Below are 20,457 nucleotides of genomic sequence, written 5' to 3'. Positions count from 1 at the left end.
ATGCGGTCGAGGCATGAGTTCGTTCCGGTTTGGGGACGAAACGAGATTTTAGTGCTCGGTTTGGTAGATTTGGTAAATCACGGATGATTATTTAAATTGGGAGGGTAACTTTTGTGTAAAGTCGCCTAAAGGAGTTGAGCGAAATCTTCGGATTTGTGGGAACTGTTGTGGACATCGAATTTGGGACTTATGTTGAGGACCTTGAAGTGTGGTTCGTTTGGTTAAGTGACGAGGATCACGAGGACGTGATCGAGTCTAAGTGGGGGAGAGTTGTAACAACCAATTTTTCCCCGTACATGATTTATAGGTGTATTGTGTATGTACGATAGGCGTATGAAGGGTTCGGGACATGTTCGGGTGTTGAGGTCTTGTAGGCAAGGAAATGAGTCAGACCACGTTGAACGTCGCGGCGCGACAAAGGAGGCCGCGGCGCGGCATTTAACTGGAATCAAGATCAGAAGCTTGATTAAAAATGATCCCAGACCTAGGCAAAGGTCGCGGCGCGACATTTAAGGCCGCGGCGCGGCGATACGGGCAAACTGGTACCAGATTCTTGTAATTTTAAATAAGGTTCAAGGGTAATTTGGTCATTTCGCGTTTGAGCCAGATTTGAGGTTTTAACCTCATCCACTCATTTCATTTTCCTAATTTACTTTTCCTTTTCTTTTTATTTTTCTCTCAAAACTCAAACACCCATTTGATTTCAAAAGGATTTTTGGAAAGGAACGATCGGGAGTTGATCTTTGGTGTAGTTGACAAGTGTGTTCTCCTCGTTCTTAGCTACACGGTGATACTAGTGGTAAGCTCTAACTCCGAAATTCATTTTTATGTTCTTCATTCAATTTTGGGGCTTTTGATTGTATGATTCATAGATAGAACCCACTTAGTTGTTAATTGGAGATTAACACCAATATTCGGGTTTATAAGTGTTAAAGGCGGGTTTTGGGTTGGTTAATGATTTAACCATGTTTAAGACTTGAGAATGGTGTATAATCACTAGTATTAGTGATTATTGATGATTTGGAGACATTTAGGGTTCTTGGAGTTGACTAATTTTGACTAGAGCCAAAATTAGGGTTTGATGATGATTTTGACCCGATTGTTGATTTATTAAGGTTTATAAACTTAAAATGGATTAAGTTGAAGTATTAAACCGAGTTAAATGTGTTTTGGTGTCAAGACTTGTAAACGGTGAGATTTTGACTTAATGGGTCAAAATTAGGGTTAAGGTGTCATATTGGGCAAGATTGGTGTTTAACGCTTATGCTTGGGTTTAATTGGCATATTAGGATGATTCGGAGCTCAATCAGGATTGATTTTCAAGTAATCGAGGTGAGTGGAATATTTATACGCTTATGTATATAATTTGGTTGCTTGCGTGCGACGTGGTAAGTGACATCCGTTAGGATTCACTTTTCGTGGACCACAATTGAGTTGGGAAAATATAGTGAGTGATATCCGTGTGGATAGCTCTTCGTTGGCTATATTCGTTTGTGTATGTGGCGAGTGATAAACGTTTGACCTATCGCTCTTTGTCGGCCACGTGTGTATGTGTGTGTTTGGAATGTGGTGAGTGATTTCCGTAAGGAATGACTCTTTGTCGACCACAATTGGAGGTGAGGCATGTGACGAGTGATAAATGTTTGACCTATCGCTCTTCGTTGGTTACATGTTAGTATTGGTTATTGTAACGTCCTCCCAATAGGGTCTGGAAGAAACGTTACTAATATCAAATAAACCAACATATTATAATACGAGAACAATACTAAATGATAAAATTAACTGGAATGAGTACGCAGCGGAAAATAAAATGTCGTTACAAAAGAAATATGTAATTGTTTAAATGCAGTAGTAATAAATGCGATAATCTCTTGATCCTATGTCCAAGTAGCATCACATAAGCAGTAGATAGGAAAGCTTGAATTAAACATCACCTGAGACAAAACATGCTAAAGTGTCAACCAAAAAGGTTGAGTGAAGTTCATAGGTTTAACAAAAGTAGTTATCGTTGTTTTTAGACCACAAGATTTAGTTGTAAAGTTGATCTCCCGCAGGATCAAAAAGTAGATCTCGCAGATCCAAAAGTTATACCAGTGCGTGATATTTAGACTAAACATTCAAGTTTGCCCCATGACAAGTTGTGTCTGTCCTTGTCGGTTTAATTTCATTATCAAGTAATACAAAGACTTAGTCAAATGTATCGGGGACGTTACTCCCGATAGGCCTACCCCCAATAAATAAGCATGCCGCAGCACTTAAAAATATCACTGTAGGGACTTAGTCAGACATAGCCGGGTATAGCATAGTTTTAACAGTTGGTACTTGTGTCTAAATTGTAAATAGTAAAAGCAGCATGTGTCTCACCCCAAAAAGTTAAATAAGTTTGCTAGCAATAAAGAGTGGGGCTATGAATTCACCTTAGTAAGTAAAGAGAGAGTTATTCCTCTGAATAAAGAGTTGAACGAGTGAGCAGGAAAGTCAACCTATTGACATTTAAGAGTAGTTAAGTGTTTTGCCCATGTTTAGGTTTAAGTATGTGTTTAAGTATAGTTTGTTTTACTAAGTTTCTATTCCTAGTAAGTTAATATTTTTATAAAGTTTCCATTTTTAGAAAGTTTCTTATTTTACTAAGTTTCTATGACTAGAGAGTTTCTACTTTTATGAGTGTTTTCCATTTTAGGATACTTGCTGTATTAGATAAGCTTCCAATCACCCCTTTCCCTTCGAATGGCTAATTTAGATCTAGGGGCTTGAGCCATAGGACCCTTTAAATCGGAAATCCAAACCCTCTGCCTAGAATCTCGTAGAAACCATTCGTCAAGAAAGTTCGAAGATCTATACATCTCTAATACATATCCCAAAATGTTTTTGTGCTACAATATAAGTAGTAGGTTATAGGTGCTAGTAATAGTAATAGTGTATACATGTTAAGTACTAGTATAAGTAGTATTAGGGTTTAAGGTTTTAATATGTATATGTATATATAATTCGTATATATATGTATATATATATAAAAATATTTTTTTTTTACATGTATATATGTATATATAAATGTAGGTGTGTTTATGTATATACTTATGAATAACAAGTTTATAATATGAATATGAATTAACAAAGATTAAAGTTTATGTAAATAGTTTAGGGTTTATGTTATACCTTTGAAGATTCAAGATAATTAACAAAGAAAAGATGAACACGATGAAGATGGAAGATCAAAGCCTTGAAAATCTTGAAGAACTCCTTGAAGATTCTTGAAGAACACGAAGAACAAGCTTGAAGATCCGAATACCACAAGAGAGGGAGAGGGAGAGATTGTTTTTGAGAGAGGATTTTGGTGTGATTTGTGAATGAGAAACTAGGAGTCTAGGAGTGTTTATATAGTGCAAGTATTAGAGTGTTAGTCAACATAAGGATGTTCTAATTAATGATTTTATTTTGTTTTATAATTTTTAGTCAACAAAAGGTGGTACTAGTTTATAATTAGTCAACATAAGGATGTACTAGTTTATACTTTATTTTTAGTCAACATAAGGATGTAATTGTTTAAGATTCTTTAGTCTCATTATTATTACTATTATTATTATTATTATTATTATTATTATTATTATTATTATTATTATTATTATTATTATTATTATTATTATTATTATTATTATTATTATTATTATTATTTACATTTACTACATGATAAGTATTATTTTCTTTTTACTAATTCATGACTTGTATTTATTTTTATTTAGTTCCCAATTGTTTTATTATTTATATAAATGTCACTTTTTATTTATTACTTATAGATTAATAGTTATAAATAATATTACTGAAATGCATAAATTTTAATTAGCAGTGAGTGTCGAATAAAAAGTTATTATTTGGTCAACGTTAAATTGATTGTGTATATAACAACCCTTAAATAATTAATACGTATAGTCAGACAGTAAACCCTAGGGTCATTTCAGTAATTTCAGAAGTCAAAAAGTGAGGGTTGTTATAGTACCTCCCCGTTAATAAAAACTTCGTCCCGAAGTTTTAGGTAGACTTCTTGGATGCATCAGCAGTTGAGAAGAGATGGGGATATTTCTGTTTCATATGGTCTTTGCGTTCCCAGGTATATTCAGGGCCTCTACGTGAATTCCAACAGACTTTTATGATAGGTATGTTGCTTTTACGCGTTTGTTTGACCTCTCCTTCCATGATTTCTATAGGTTCTTCAAGGAAGTGCATTTTATCATTAATGCGAAGATCATTCAAAATGATGATGTTATACAAGTCATTTCAGTAAATTGGATACATGAAATGTGTTATGAATAGTATTGAGCTCATTTAAAACCTAGAGCATTTTATGCCACAATATTAGGGCAGACAAACAGAGAGGAGTTCGTGAAAATCACAGTCATGAAATTTGATAGAGATCTTCATTGTTTACAACAAGAATATTTTAATGATGAATATAAGTTGCAAAATAAAGTTTTATCACTATTGGATAATATGGATAAAACGATTCGTTTATAGGAAGAGTATAAACGAAGCAATCATAAAAGAGTGAAATGAGAAAATTAAATGTTCGCCTTAACTTTTGACGTAGTCACGATTGATTTCCGGAATTCAAGGAATTAAAGGAAATCTTCGTAATCTATAAGATTTGATTCTCCGGTAATTAAGGAATTTGAGATTTTCTTTGATTAAATGCGGTGGATTGTCTCGATTGTTGTGTTTGGAATTTTGCTATAAATTAGCTTCTTCCGTTTCATTATCTTCACCACTTCTATACTTTCTTTCTCAATTCAAACTTCCAAAAGATTAAGAAAATGCTTAATCCAGTTCTGATCCTGGTTATTATATTGACCATATATGCAGTCATTCTTCTTTTTCTTTTACCGCCAGAGGAATCTGTTTACTTCTACTATGCTCTTGGGGTTATAGTGTTTTTAATTATCCCGTGTCTTTATATTGCTATACGCATTGATATACACGGTTTGTAATTTCGGAGTCGTTATCGGGCTTTATATTTTCCCTTATATGTCGGAGCTTTATGCTTTTGTTTCTTCTTCTCGACTTCAAGTCAAGCGAGTAATGGTCCAGAATTCATAGGTATGAAGTTTAAAATGATCATAATATATAAAGTAGAAAGGAAAGGTAATAGCACGATTTGATTTTTCATATTACCAGAATATCCGGAAAAGACCGAATCATCAAGAAAAATATTTTCTTGATATGTTTAGAGGTTAAATAGAATGTAAGAGTCGTGTAACATGGCAAATGATGATTATAAAATCTATGAATCATCATCTTCCATTAAAAACTTAGCATGACTTACTGTAATATAATCACGTTGGCCTGACGTCATTATATTATACTAACTCATGCTTCAATTCCCAACACTTCTTCAAAGCATTTATAATTTAAACTCGAATTTTACAGAATATAGAAACTAAAACAGTTTCCTTTATAAAGATATCGTAAAGAGATACTTAATTGCGGACATGAATCGTTATGAAGGTATCTTCCGAAATATAGAGGATATTTATGATGATATTTTGGAATTTCTAAGTTTGAAAGTTGATGAAGAAAAATTTTCCGCAAGCTTTTAACATGACTTCGGAGCAAGATATTCTCTAAAGATTTCACCGGATCCAGAATTACCTGGATTCTTTGAATATAGGGTTTGGCCCTTGTGTGTTTCCTTGGTCTCCTCCATGGTTAGCTCAATCCGTTTTTCAGTTCAAAATTTTCTTTTGAACTTTTCCAACGTACCATTCTTTATTATCAAACTGTTGGCCCTTAAGACCATCTACAATTTTTCTGTTTCCTCTGCATTTAATGCAGCCATATTTGAATCATCGATTATCAATCCGAGATGGTTTCAAGAAATTTCATTTTTAGATGATTAAACGCTGATTGCGATCGTCAAGATTCAAAGGATGTTTTCAAGAATTTTGAATTTGAAGTGTTTAAGCGTAAGATGCATCCATCAATGGATCTAACGGTTGACGAAGAAATGTTGTGATTTTCAAAAGTAAGGAATGGTAAGTTTGGTGGTTTGATGTGATAATTCATCATAGAATACGAATGAATATAATTCATGAATGTAGTGATCTTTAGGAAGATAACACTTGCTAAAGCTTTACTTAAGTTCCGATATGTCAAAATCAGAATATGTAACTGAATTTGTATGAAAATGGTTGTTCTTTGGTGAACATATACATATATCATGTGAATGTAAGTAGTATAGTTAACAACTGCTGAATCAGAATGGAAGAATGTACAATGTAACATATTTATATGAGATATGAATATCTCTCGGGTTTTACCTACCCGTTAAAATATTTTTCACAATTACAAAAGAGAAGATATACGTTCATATATGTATTCTTCAGATGTAATCATGGTTTTAATGAGTTAATATAATATTAAACTCATTTGATTTGCTGTTGAAACGAGAATAAATAATCTCCAAAACCTTTGAGATTTCATAATTGTCGTGAAATATTTCGCTAATGAAGTTATGAATCAATACTTCATCATTCATTATTATTGATATACTTCGGTATATGATGTTGGTGCTCGTGGAATTCTTGTGAAATTCATAAGGCACTAATGATGTTTTCTAGAAAGTTTCGAGTAAATCGAAAATTAAAGTATACAATCAATCATGTATTTGAGTAATACACTTGGTTTATTACGAAATGGAGTTTATTGTGTTGAAGCAATGATTAACGATTGTTAAGTTATTAACAAAAGATGTACATCATAGCATATTATGATATGAATTAACCATGTAGTACATACTAGTTAAGATTCACACGTAATAGCTTAGTACGAAAAGATTTATTATTGTTCCAATCCATATATATAAAGTATACATATGTAATTCTTCAGGAAGAATGAGTCAATACATCTTAACTCATTATTACTAATATTCCTTGGTATCTATGGGGTGTATGATGTTGATGTTTGAGGTACTGAGTGTGATGTTGAGGCGTAGAATGCGGATGTTGTCGTTGGTGAAGCTGGTGATGTTGGTGGTGATGCCGATGGTACTGGTGGTACTGGTTATGCTGCTGGTGCTGCTGCTGGTGTTTGTAGGTTTCGCACCATATTCTCCAGAGCCACTACTCGAGCGCGAAGCTCGTTGACTTCTTCTATTATTCCGGGATGATTGGCGGTTCGGACAAGTGGATGAATAAGATCTAAAATTTTAGATATTATATATTCGTGACTGGATATCCTGGAAATGAGGGTGAAAATAGTGTTCCGAACGGGTTCGCCAGTAAGTGCTTCAGGTTCTTCACCAAGAGGTGAATTCGGTTGGTGGAAGGGATCACCTTCTTCTTGTCTCCATTGATTAAGTTTACTACGAACCCATCCCCAATTCATCCAAAATAGATGATGGCTGATTGGTTCGTTCATTCCGGTTACGCTGCCATTGGAGCTCGAAGAGTTCGAGGAATCCATATTATGTGTTTGGAATAGGGTTTTTGATATGAGATTAGTGTTGAATACTGGATGATATATTCGTCTCCTCGAATACGTGTATTAGCAAAAAGATTTCCGTAATTTACGGTGGGAATTTAGGAAAAGTGTTAGACAAAATCTATTGGAATAGATACGATAAGATATAATAAGATATGATGTGTCTATACTTTAATAATGACAGTATGACGTGTCGAGATCATAAAGTGATAAGTATGTAATCTAATAATCTTTTGATTAAAGACTTTCAATTCGTATACTGTGATAGCCCAATGACATTTTTCGATTCGCAAACCGATGCATGAAGGCATAAGGCATATAGGTACGTGATATAATAGGGAGTTATATACGTTTGATTGTGAGTAGTAACAATTATAAGAGTTTCAAAATCATGGATAATATTTCATGTAATACATATGTAATACACATAACCATGATAGATGACTTACGAATGTCAAGAATTTCTGAAATCATTGTGTCACATTTAGATGTGGTGGTGTAATTGGATAGTACTCAGGAAAGTGAGCAGAGTTCTTAGATTAGCTCGGCATTCTAAGATAAGTAAAGTTTCTAAAGTATAGTGTAGCATTTAACAGTTACAGGCAACAATTAAAGGCACTATGGTCAAGGAAAGTTGTAGTCCTACATTAGGAAAGAGACTTTGATTAGAATCTTTAAGTCAAGTTTGGTAAAGCATGATTGTTAAGATTATAAGGCAATCCTAAGTGCTTTAAGTCTAAGGCAGGAAAGGTTATAGTTTCCTAGATTGCTAAGGCACCCTAGCTAGCAAGTAAGGCACACATAAAAATGCAATTCTGGTTCTCTATAACAGCCTGGTTATGCTCTGATACCAATCTGTAACGTCCTCCCAATAGGGTCTGGAAGAAACGTTACTAATATCAAATAAACCAACATATTATAATACGAGAACAATACTAAATGATAAAATTAACTGGAATGAGTACGCAGCGGAAAATAAAATGTCGTTACAAAAGAAATATGTAATTGTTTAAATGCAGTAGTAATAAATGCGATAATCTCTTGATCCTATGTCCAAGTAGCATCACATAAGCAGTAGATAGGAAAGCTTGAATTAAACATCACCTGAGACAAAACATGCTAAAGTGTCAACCAAAAAGGTTGAGTGAAGTTCATAGGTTTAACAAAAGTAGTTATCGTTGTTTTTAGACCACAAGATTTAGTTGTAAAGTTGATCTCCCGCAGGATCAAAAAGTAGATCTCGCAGATCCAAAAGTTATACCAGTGCATGATATTTAGACTAAACATTCAAGTTTGCCCCATGACAAGTTGTGTCTGTCCTTGTTGGTTTAATTTCATTATCAAGTAATACAAAGACTTAGTCAAATGTATCGGGGACGTTACTCCCGATAGGCCTACCCCCAATAAATAAGCATGCCGCAGCACTTAAAAATATCACTGTAGGGACTTAGTCAGACATAGCCGGGTATAGCATAGTTTTAACAGTTGGTACTTGTGTCTAAATTGTAAATAGTAAAAGCAGCATGTGTCTCACCCCAAAAAGTTAAATAAGTTTGCTAGCAATAAAGAGTGGGGCTATGAATTCACCTTAGTAAGTAAAGAGAGAGTTATTCCTCTGAATAAAGAGTTGAACGAGTGAGCAGGAAAGTCAACCTATTGACATTTAAGAGTAGTTAAGTGTTTTACCCATGTTTAGGTTTAAGTATGTGTTTAAGTATAGTTTGTTTTACTAAGTTTCTATTCCTAGTAAGTTACTATTTTTATAAAGTTTCCATTTTTAGAAAGTTTCTTATTTTACTAAGTTTCTATGACTAGAGAGTTTCTACTTTTATGAGTGTTTTCCATTTTAGGATACTTGCTGTATTAGATAAGCTTCCAATCACCCCTTTCCCTTCGAATGGCTAATTTAGATCTAGGGGCTTGAGCCATAGGACCCTTTAAATCGGAAATCCAAACCCTCTGCCTAGAATCTCGTAGAAACCATTCGTCAAGAAAGTTCGAAGATCTATACATCTCTAATACATATCCCAAAATGTTTTTGTGCTACAATATAAGTAGTAGGTTATAGGTGCTAGTAATAGTAATAGTGTATACATGTTAAGTACTAGTATAAGTAGTATTAGGGTTTAAGGTTTTAATATGTATATGTATATATAATTCGTATATATATGTATATATATATAAAAATAATTTTTTTTTACATGTATATATGTATATATAAATCTAGGTGTGTTTATGTATATACTTATGAATAACAAGTTTATAATATGAATATGAATTAACAAAGATTAAAGTTTATGTAAATAGTTTAGGGTTTATGTTATACCTTTGAAGATTCAAGATAATTAACAAAGAAAAGATGAACACGATGAAGATGGAAGATCAAAGCCTTGAAAATCTTGAAGAACTCCTTGAAGATTCTTGAAGAACACGAAGAACAAGCTTGAAGATCCGAATACCACAAGAGAGGGAGAGGGAGAGATTGTTTTTGAGAGAGGATTTTGGTGTGATTTGTGAATGAGAAACTAGGAGTCTAGGAGTGTTTATATAGTGCAAGTATTAGAGTGTTAGTCAACATAAGGATGTTCTAATTAATGATTTTATTTTGTTTTATAATTTTTAGTCAACAAAAGGTGGTACTAGTTTATAATTAGTCAACATAAGGATGTACTAGTTTATACTTTATTTTTAGTCAACATAAGGATGTAATTGTTTAAGATTCTTTAGTCTCATTATTATTACTATTATTATTATTATTATTATTATTATTATTATTATTATTATTATTATTATTATTATTATTATTATTATTATTATTATTATTTACATTTACTACATGATAAGTATTATTTTCTTTTTACTAATTCATGACTTGTATTTATTTTTATTTAGTTCCCAATTGTTTTATTATTTATATAAATGTCACTTTTTATTTATTACTTATAGATTAATAGTTATAAATAATATTACTGAAATGCATAAATTTTAATTAGCAGTGAGTGTCGAATAAAAAGTTATTATTTGGTCAACGTTAAATTGATTGTGTATATAACAACCCTTAAATAATTAATACGTATAGTCAGACAGTAAACCCTAGGGTCATTTCAGTAATTTCAGAAGTCAAAAAGTGAGGGTTGTTATAGTTATGTAGCGAGTGATTAATGTTTGATCTATCACTCTTCGTCGGCTACATGTGTGCGTTTGGATATGTGACGAGTGGTTAATGTTTGACCTATCACTCTTCGTCGGTCACATGTGTATATTTTGTTTTGTGGCGAGTGATTAACGTTTTACCTATCGCTCTTCGTCGGCCACATGTGTGTATGGGTAAGTGGTGAGTGTTATCCGTTTGGGGATCCGCTCTTCGTTGGCCAGCGGTTTCGCTTTTCATCGGCCATCCTTGTGATTGAGGTAAGTGTTAACATTTCGGTTGCACTTTTCGTCGGCCTCATGGTGCGTAGTGGTGAGTAGTTAACGATTTTGACCTACTACTCTTCGTCGGCCACGTACACGTTGCGATGGGTGGTGAGAGGTTAACGTATTTGACCTACCGCTCTTCGACAGCCACCATCGAGTCGAATGTCGACATTGGGTATATTGGGATTTGTAAGTTTTATTAGCATTGTCGTTGATTATTCATTTATTATGGTTTACTAATGATATTGTGTTGTTGTGTAGGTGTATGCAAGTAATTGGATTATGTATGTATGCGTATAAGTATTGCATTCACTAAGCATTAGCTTACCCTCTCGTTGTTTACATTTTTATAGGTTCGCATGCTTGGCGGCTCGGGTAAGCTTGGGGATTAGAGATCTTGGCTAGGTTGCTTTAGAAGATCTTGCATTCACTCGGTTTATGTTTTAAATAACATATTATTGTATTAAGGAGTTTAAATTATTAATGTATGTTTTAAGTTTGTTGAACTTACTTCGGTAAAAAATATGTTTTGGAAATTGTGTATTGGGACCTAAAGTATTATTTAACGCGTATTAAAAGGAAAAATTTTTATGGGCCGGTTTTAATACGGGTTGGGTTGTTTCACGCCAGATTTTGAAATCAAAGGACAAATTCTACACATGATCACTAATCAGTGCCAATTTAGTGGTACAACAAAAGAAGATCCAAACGAACATCTTCGAACTTTTAATAGGATTTGTACACTATTTAAAATCCGAGAAATTGAGGATGAAACGATCTATCTTATGTTGTTCCCCTGGACTTTAAAGGGGGAAGCCAAAGATTGGTTAGAATCATTACCCGAAGGAGCGATTGATACATGAGATGTTTTAGTTGAGAAATTTCTTCTAAGATTCTTTCCGGCATCTAAAGCCGTGAGGCTTCAAGGAGAAATTGCCACATTCGTGCAAAAGATAAATGAAACGTTATTTGAGGTGTGGACAAGATTCGGAAAGATGTTGAGAGGATGTTCTCAACATGGTTTAGACACTTTTCAAATAGTTCAAATATTTTACAAAGACGTCGACGTCGCTACACGAAAGGACATCGGCACAGCCGCTGGTGGTTCCATTATGAAGAAAACCGCTACCGAAGCTCACAAGATTATTGATAATACAGCCTCCCACTCGCATGAGTGGCATCAGGAAAAAGATATCTTTCATTCATCTAAAGTGGCTAGAGCCGATTCTAGCCATGACTTTGATTCCATTTCCGCAAAGATAGATGCTTTCGAGAGACGAATGGAAAAGATGACTAAAGATATTCCCACAATACGAATCAGTTGTGAGCAGTGTGGAGGACCACATTTGACAAAAGATTGTCTCAGTGTTGAACAAACAATAGAACAAAGAGAGAATGTTTCATATATAAACCAAAGGCCGGGAAATAATTATCAAAATAATTATCAACCGCCAAGGCCAAACTACAATCGAAACGTTCCTTATAATCAAAATGCCCAACACAACAACCAACAAGGTCCTAGCAATCAACAAGTATCCAACAATACTTATAATCAGCAAAGACCTGGTTACTTTAATAAACCACCACAAACCGATGAGAAAAAGACAAATTTAGAAGACATGGTATTAAAGCTAGTTGAATCTCAAACATAGTTTGTTACATCTCAGAAACAAACTAATGAACAAAATGCTCAAGCATTTAGAAATCAACAAGCTTCAATCCAAAATCTGGAACAAGAAGTAAGTAACCTAGCAAGGTTAATTGGTGAAAGAAAATCAGGGAGTCTACCTAGTGATACAAATGCTAACCCCCGAAAAGAAACAGCTAAAGCCATTACCACAAGAAGTGGTATAACACTTAAACCACCTGAAATACCTATAATTTCTGATTACTCTATTCCTACTTCACAGGCACCACAGCCTGAGAAAGATAAGGAAAAAGAACCGGTAGTTGAAAAGGTTAATGAAGATAACACAGTAAAGGCAAAACCTTATGTTAAACCATACCAACCACCACTTTCATACCCAAGTAAAATGAGAAAAGAGAGACTTGAAGCCGAGCAATCCAAATTCTTGGATATGTTTAAACAAATAAATGTCAATCTTCCTTTCATTGATGTGATTTCAGGAATGCCAAGATATGATAAATTTCTGAAAGATCTAATTACAAATAGAAGGAAAATGGAAGAACTCTCGGCTGTCACAATGAATGCTACATGTTCTGCAGTGTTGTTTAATAAGATACCAGAAAAACTATCAGATTAAGGAAGTTTCACAATTCCATATTTTCTGGGTAGTCTTAGTTCAATAGAAGCATTGGCAGACTTAGGTGCTAGTATAAATTTAATGCCGTATTCATTATACGCTAAACTAGACCTTGGAAATTTAAAACCAACACGAATAAGCATGCAACTAGCCGATCGATATTGAGAACATGCTAGTTAAAGTTGGTACTTTAGTATTCCCAGTAGATTTTGTTATTCTGAACATGGAAGAAGATTCTCGAGTTCCTTTCATATTAGGAAGACCATTCTTAAACAAGGCTTAAGCAATAATAGACGTGTTTGGTAAGAAACTGACCCTAAGTATAGAGGACGAGAGTGTTACCTTTTCTGTTGATAAAGCAATGCAACAACCGCAATCTGCAGATGATACATGTTATTATGTTCTATCTATAGATTCACATGCAGAATTGTTACAAGAATTTCCTGAATTACAAGGAACAGGAGAATGTTCTTTAGGAGAAGGAGATGAACCAATTGATGAAGCTAAAATGTTAGCTACACTTATGGCTAATGAATACGAACCAACAACAGAAGAACTTCAAGTATTAAAAGAGGAAGACAGATATTGATACAAATCATCGATAGAAGAACCACCGACAGGTTAAAGTTGGTACTTTAGTATTCCCAGTAGATTTTGTTATTCTGAACATGGAAGAAGATTCTCGATTTCCTCTCATATTAGGAAGACCATTCTTAAACACAGCTAAAGCAATAATAGACGTGTTTGGTAAGAAACTGACCCTAAGTATAGAGGACGCGAGTGTTACCTTTTCTGTTGATAAAGCAATGCAACAACCGCAATCTGCAGATGATACATTTTATTATGTTCTATCTATAGATTCACATGCAGAATTGTTACAAGAATTTCCTGAATTACAAGGAACAGGAGAATGTTCTTTAGGAGAAGGAGATGAACCAATTGATGAAGCTGAAATGTTAGCTACACTTATGGCTAATGAATACGAACCAACAACAGAAGAACTTCAAGTATCAAAAGAGGAAGACAGATATCGATACAACTTATCGATAGAAGAACCACCGACATTAGAATTAAATCCACTTCCAACCCATTTGGAATACGCTTATTTACATGGTAAATCTGAATTACCTATAATAATCTCGTTTTCTCTTACGAAAAATGAAAAATCTCAACTCATTTCTGTGCTAAAAGCTCATAAACAAGCTATTGCATGAAAGATTCATGACATTAAAGGTATAAGTCCTTTGTATTGCACACATAAAATCCTTATGGAAGAAAATCATAAAACATATGCGCAATGTCAACGAAGATTAAATCCTAATATGCAAGATGTTGTTAAGAAAGAAATTATTAAACTGCTCGATGCAGGTTTAATTTATCTAATCTCTGGTAGTCCATGGGTAAGCCCAGTTCAATGCGTACTTAAGAAGGGTAGCATCACTGTCATCACAAATGATGATGATGAGCTTATTCCTACTAGGACTGTAACAGGATGGCTTGTTTGTATTAATTATAGAAAATTAAATGACGCCACCCAAAAAGATCACTTTCCCTTACCTTTCATTGATCAAATGTTGGAAAGGTTAGCCAGAAATAGTTACTGTTATTTTCTTGACGGTTTCTCCGGATACTTTCAAATTCCAATCACACCCGAGGACCAAGAGAAAACCACCTTCACGTGCCCTTATGGTACTTTTGCTTACAAACGCATGCCATTTGGACTTTGCAACACCCCTACAACCTTTCAAAGGTGCACGATGGCAATTTTTCACGACATGATAGAAGAATGCATGGATGTTTTCATGGATGACTTTTCAGTCTTCGGTGATACTTTTGAAACATGTCTAGTTAATCTTGAATGAATGCTTATTAGATGCGAGAAATCAAATCTAGTACTTAATTGGGAGAAATGCCATTTCATTGTTAAAGAAGGCATCGTTCTTGGTCATAAAATTTCAAGTGAAGGAATTGAAGTGGATAAAGCTAAAGTAGATGTAATTGCTAAACTTCCACATCCCACCAATGTTAGAGGAGTTAGGAGTTTTCTAGGACATGCCGGTTTTTACCGACGTTTCATAAAAGATTTTTCTAAAATTGCCACTCCAATGAATAAACTCCTTGAAAATAAACTCCTTGAAAAAGATGCTCCATTCATCTTTTCGGATGAATGCATCAAATCTTTTAATATTCTTAAAGAAAAACTCACTAATTCGCCAATTATGATAACTCCAAACTAGAAGCTACCATTTGAACTTATGTGCGATGCAAGTGATTTTGCAATGGGATCCGTTTTAGGTCAAAGAATTGATAAACGATTCAAACCTATATATTATACTAGTAAGACGTTACAAGGAGCACAAATGAATTATACAACTACTGAAAAAGAACTCCTTGCTATTGTGTTTGCTTTTGACAAATTTCGTTCATATCTCGTTCTAGCTAAAACGGTGGTCTATGCTGATCATTCTGCCCTTAAATATTTGTTTTCAAAACAAGATGCCAAACCACGATTAATCCGTTGGATATTACTCTTACAAGAATTTGATATTGAAATCCGAGATAAAAAGGGAGCAGAAAATCTCGCCGCTGATCATCTTTCTCGTCTTGAAAATCCTGAATTAGAAGTTCTAAATGAATCGAACATACAAGATAACTTTCCTGATGAATACCTTTTGAAAATCGATAAAAGTGAAATTCCATGGTTTGCAGACTTTGCAAACTATTTAGCATGTGGATTCCTTGAAAAAGGGTTGTCGTGCCAAAAACGAAAGAAATTCTTTAGTGATATACAACACTATTTTTGGGAAGATCCACATTTGTTTAAAAGTTGTCCCGATGGAATAACACGCCGATGTGTATTCGGGAATGAAGCTATACAAATCTTAAACTATTGTCACACAGGACCAACAGGAGGGCATTATGGGCCTCAACTCACCGGAAGAAAGGTTTACGAAGTTGGATTCTATTGACCTTCAATTTTCAAAGATGCACACCTTCTTTGTAAATCCTATGATGCATGTCAAAGGGACGGAAAAATAAGTCAACATGATGAAATGCCACAAAATGTCATTCAAGTATGTGAAGTTTTCCACATTTGGGGTATTGACTTTATGTGTCCGTTTCCAAAATCTCATAATAATCTCTACATTCTCGTTGCCATTGATTATGTATCTAAATGGGCGAAAGCGCAAGCTCTCCCAACTAATGATGCACGAGTTGTAGTCAACTTTTTAAAATGCCTTTTTGAAAGGTTCGAAACATCGAAAGCTTTAATAAGTGATCGGGATACTCATTTTTGTAATAATCAACTTGAGAAAGTTCTCAAAAGATATTGAGTAACTCATAAACTCTCAACCGCATATCATCCACAAACAAGTGGACAAGTTAAAAATACCAACCGAGCATTAAAACGTATTCTAGAGAAAACTGTAGGAGCAAATTCGAAGGAATGGTCCATGAAATTGGAGGATGCACTTTGGGCTTTTAGAACAGCCTATGAAACTCCAATTGGCACCACACCTTTTAAACTCGTTTACGGAAAAGCATGTCACCTTCCAGTAGAAATTGAGTACAAAGCATTTTGGGCTTTGAAGACATGTAATCTTGATTTGCATGAAGCTAGATGCATACGGTTAAGTCAACTAAACGAATTAGAAGAATTAAGATATGATGCATATGAAAATTCGTTAATCTATAAGGAAAGAACGAAGAAATGGTATGATAAAAGAATCAGAAATTCAAAAGAATTTAAGGAAGGAGACAGAGTTCTTCTTTTCAATTCAAGATCCAGGCTATTTCCTGGAAAATTGAAATAAAGATGGTCTGGACCATTTATAGTCACAAGAGTTTTCCCATACGAAACAATAGAATTGATAAATTCAAATGGGATTGAATTTAAAGTTAATGGTCACATAGTTAAACACTATATTGATGGTTCGATGGAAGTTGACGATGAAGTTAATCACAATTTCAACACCACATCTAACTAAATGTGGGGAGATTCAAATGTTTTAAGAATAACTCTTATGCTGTCTTAAAAGATATTCTGTTTTCGTGTAGTTTCCGAGAATGGAATCCGATTGGTCTTTTCTACTAGCAGACCCTAAAGAACTAGTATTCTCCCCCTATTCTGAATTTTTTGTTTTTTTAGGTTTTACAAGATGAAGAATTCCTTTGATTTGAACCATGGTCTATTGCTACATGCTATGATTACTAAACGCAATAATAACAACCTCCCGAGTGAACTGGTGTCAGTGATAAGAAGCAAATGTGACGAAGTGAGAAAAGAACTCAGGAACAATCATAATAAGATACATTTCGATAAAGGAAAATCATTATCCGTAGCAAAAAGAAGAGCAAGACACCTTGAAAGATGTCATAAATGCGGAAAATGGTCACACGAAGGAAAATGTTTGAATAATCAGACATACTCCAATAATGAGTTCGTTACTCTATGCAGAGAAGGACCGTTCACGTGCTTAGATGAAAAGTTATTGAATACACGGGGTTATGCTTATGTAGCAATGGAAAACCAAATCGAACGACTCTCTTATGAGTCAACCAGAGCAGGTCACTGAGATTCCATCTAGCAGGTAAGTTTGTAGAGTTTTTTTATTTTTTATTGCTTTTAACCTTTTGTTTTTAAACGCTGAACTTTCGCTATAAAGCATTAAATTGATATTCAGTAAAAATAGGTATAATAAACCGAAATTATTGATATCAAGACAAAATTTTAATCCATCACTGCGAAATTTACCATTTATTCATAAGGTATAAATATCTTTAATCAATCAATTTCAAAAATTTCAAAAATTCGTTAGGAGTAAAACTAGGTAATATAGCCGAAATTACTTTACCCTAAAGAGAGTCGCATATTTTTGTTAATATTTGATTGATTAAAGTAGGATAAAAGACCAAAAAGATTTTTATTTTATTTTATTTTTACCTTGTTTTAAAAAAAATTAATATATTACTATATTATTTTAAAATTTAAGTTAATATAAATTTATAAAATTAATGTATATATATATTAATAATATTTATATGAAATTAATATGCATTTTAAAATTAAGTTTTGTGTGAATTTAAAAATAAAATTTACTTTATTTCATCAAGTTAAAAAATAATTTCTAAAATTCGTTGTGAGTTAAACACTAGGTCATGGAACCGAAATTGCTTTACCCGAGGGCGGGGCGAAAAATTTTGTTATCATTATTTTTAATATTATTGATCTAAAGTATGCTAAAATAATTAAAAAACCTGAAAATCTTTGCTTTTAAAACAATCGCTTCAAATTGACAAATTTTAAAATTTTGTCGAGGGACGAACTAGGTGTAACGTACCGAAACTACCTCATTATAAATAAAAAGGAAAAACAAAATTTTAAATTAATCAATTATTTATTTTAATAAGTTAAAGGTTTTTATAAAAAAAAAAAAGGGAAATAGACCCCATGCGATCGCATGGGGTTTACACAGCAAAACTATGCGATCGCATGGGCTGTCTGGGCAGGACAGATTGATAAAAACACGAATTTCCTGCTCTCTGTCTCATTTCCAAACACACACATACACGAATATACCCTCTCAAATCTTCAATTTTTCACCAAAATCAACCAAATTTCGTACTACAAATCGCTCTAAGCATGTTTTCACTCGGATTAGGAAGGAAAAAGGTATCGATTTCACTCCTAAACTCTTTAATTTCTTATTTTTAGTGATTATGACAACTAATTACACTAATTTGAGTTTGATAATTTCTAGCTTAATTATAGTTAAACTGTTCATATATTATGCTTGTATAACCTAGATTGATGCTATTTAACATGATTAGAAGCCCAAAACTTCCAAATTTTTAGAAATCTAGGGTTTATTTTCTTGAGCAATTTGGGACTTTTTGATATAAATGAGTTATGGCCGATTTTTGTTGTTAGTTCATGCTAAATTAAGTAGTGTAACATGTTTAGGTAGCTAATTGATCCAAACTTTGATAATAAACATGTTAATTGAGTAAAATTGTTGACTTTTTAAGTCTAAATTGCATGAACTAGTTAATTTAGATATATATGCCATTTGGGACTTGTTTAAATGCTTGTAAGGATTATTTTAACATGTTTTAGACAATGCATTGTAATGAATATTGTCTACATTTTCATATATGCTTATTTTGAAAAAGTGTAGAATTGTTGAAAATATGAAAATGTGTATAAGTTTAATATTGTTTAAACATGTCATTATGATTATTTTGATTTGTTATTTTGCTAACACTAATGCATTACTTGGATGCACAAAATTTTGTGTTTAATGTTCTTTGCAGAAAAAGACAAATCCTCAGATTGGATCATCTTCTGAGCAACCAGAGCAACCAGAGCCACAACCAAAACCACAACAAGAGCAGCAACAATATGAACAACACCTGCCATACCATGAACCCAACCCATAATTCGCTAATGATTACAGAAAATTTCGGGCTCACAAGTTGATATTACACCCATTTGTTGATGAACAATAATTACATCTCAATCTTAGATTTGATCGATACTGGATTGATTTCCCGAAGTACCAACGCAACAAGCATAAACTTTACACTAAAAATGTGGAAGTACCAAGGGTTATAGATTGGCAACCTTGGGAAGTGGTTAACCTAGCTGACCCGGTTAGGAATTTGCTGATTCAAAGGTATGGTAATTCTATGTTTCATGATTGGGAACGTTTGTTTACTACCCGTAGGCCTGTATATAAAGAGTGGTGTGTTGAACTTATGAGTACTATAGAAATAAATACCAATGTATCTATGTTAGAGGATAAGAGTTTTCTTAGATTTCTGTTAGGTAGAAGGATGTACAGAATGTCCATGATGGACATGGCTAGGGCCTTACTTATTTACACTCCCGCTGAGTTATTAACACCTGATTGTACAACTTTGATGTGGCAAGGTGAAAGGGTAGATAGAGACTTTGATAGTAATGCCATATGGAGACGAATGTCAAAATTTGAGGTGTTTAAGCGGGGTGGAAAACACTCCTATTTAGATATTGACAGGGCAAAGCTTCGCGTGATTCATAGATTTTTAGCGAACTCGATTACACATAGGGGTAAAAATAAGGAAAAGATTACTTTATACGAACTATTCTATCTTAAGTGTATTCGAGACCCACGAGGCTTTGTTAACATCCCATACTGCATTGGTTATTATTTGTCTAAAGTTGTAGAAGGATTACAGGAAGGCGGTATAATAGGGGGTGGTATTTTTGTTACTCTAATAGGAGAGTACTTGGGTGTAGATAGGGAGCAAGGGGGTCCAATGA

The 20,457-nt window shown here is 33.7% G+C and overlaps 1 protein-coding gene across 1 annotated transcript in view; it reads left to right on the top strand.

Annotated features, from left to right (window-relative positions):
• Positions 1-19,592, top strand: part of LOC139874940 (putative F-box protein At1g67623) — a 51,316-nt gene extending 31,724 nt beyond the window's left edge. Inside the window, exon 2 of the mRNA XM_071862330.1 lies at positions 19,467-19,592. Coding sequence (XP_071718431.1) covers positions 19,467-19,592 — 126 coding nt within the window. The remainder of the gene's footprint in view (positions 1-19,466) is intronic.
• Positions 19,593-20,457: the final 865 nt, after the last annotated feature.

Source organism: Rutidosis leptorrhynchoides, chromosome 11, assembly GCF_046630445.1.
Source record: "Rutidosis leptorrhynchoides isolate AG116_Rl617_1_P2 chromosome 11, CSIRO_AGI_Rlap_v1, whole genome shotgun sequence".
In the NCBI taxonomy this organism is placed as follows: Eukaryota; Viridiplantae; Streptophyta; class Magnoliopsida; order Asterales; family Asteraceae; genus Rutidosis; species Rutidosis leptorrhynchoides.
Note: the sequence above shows the minus strand (reverse complement) of the source record. Positions and strands in the feature narration are given on the sequence as shown.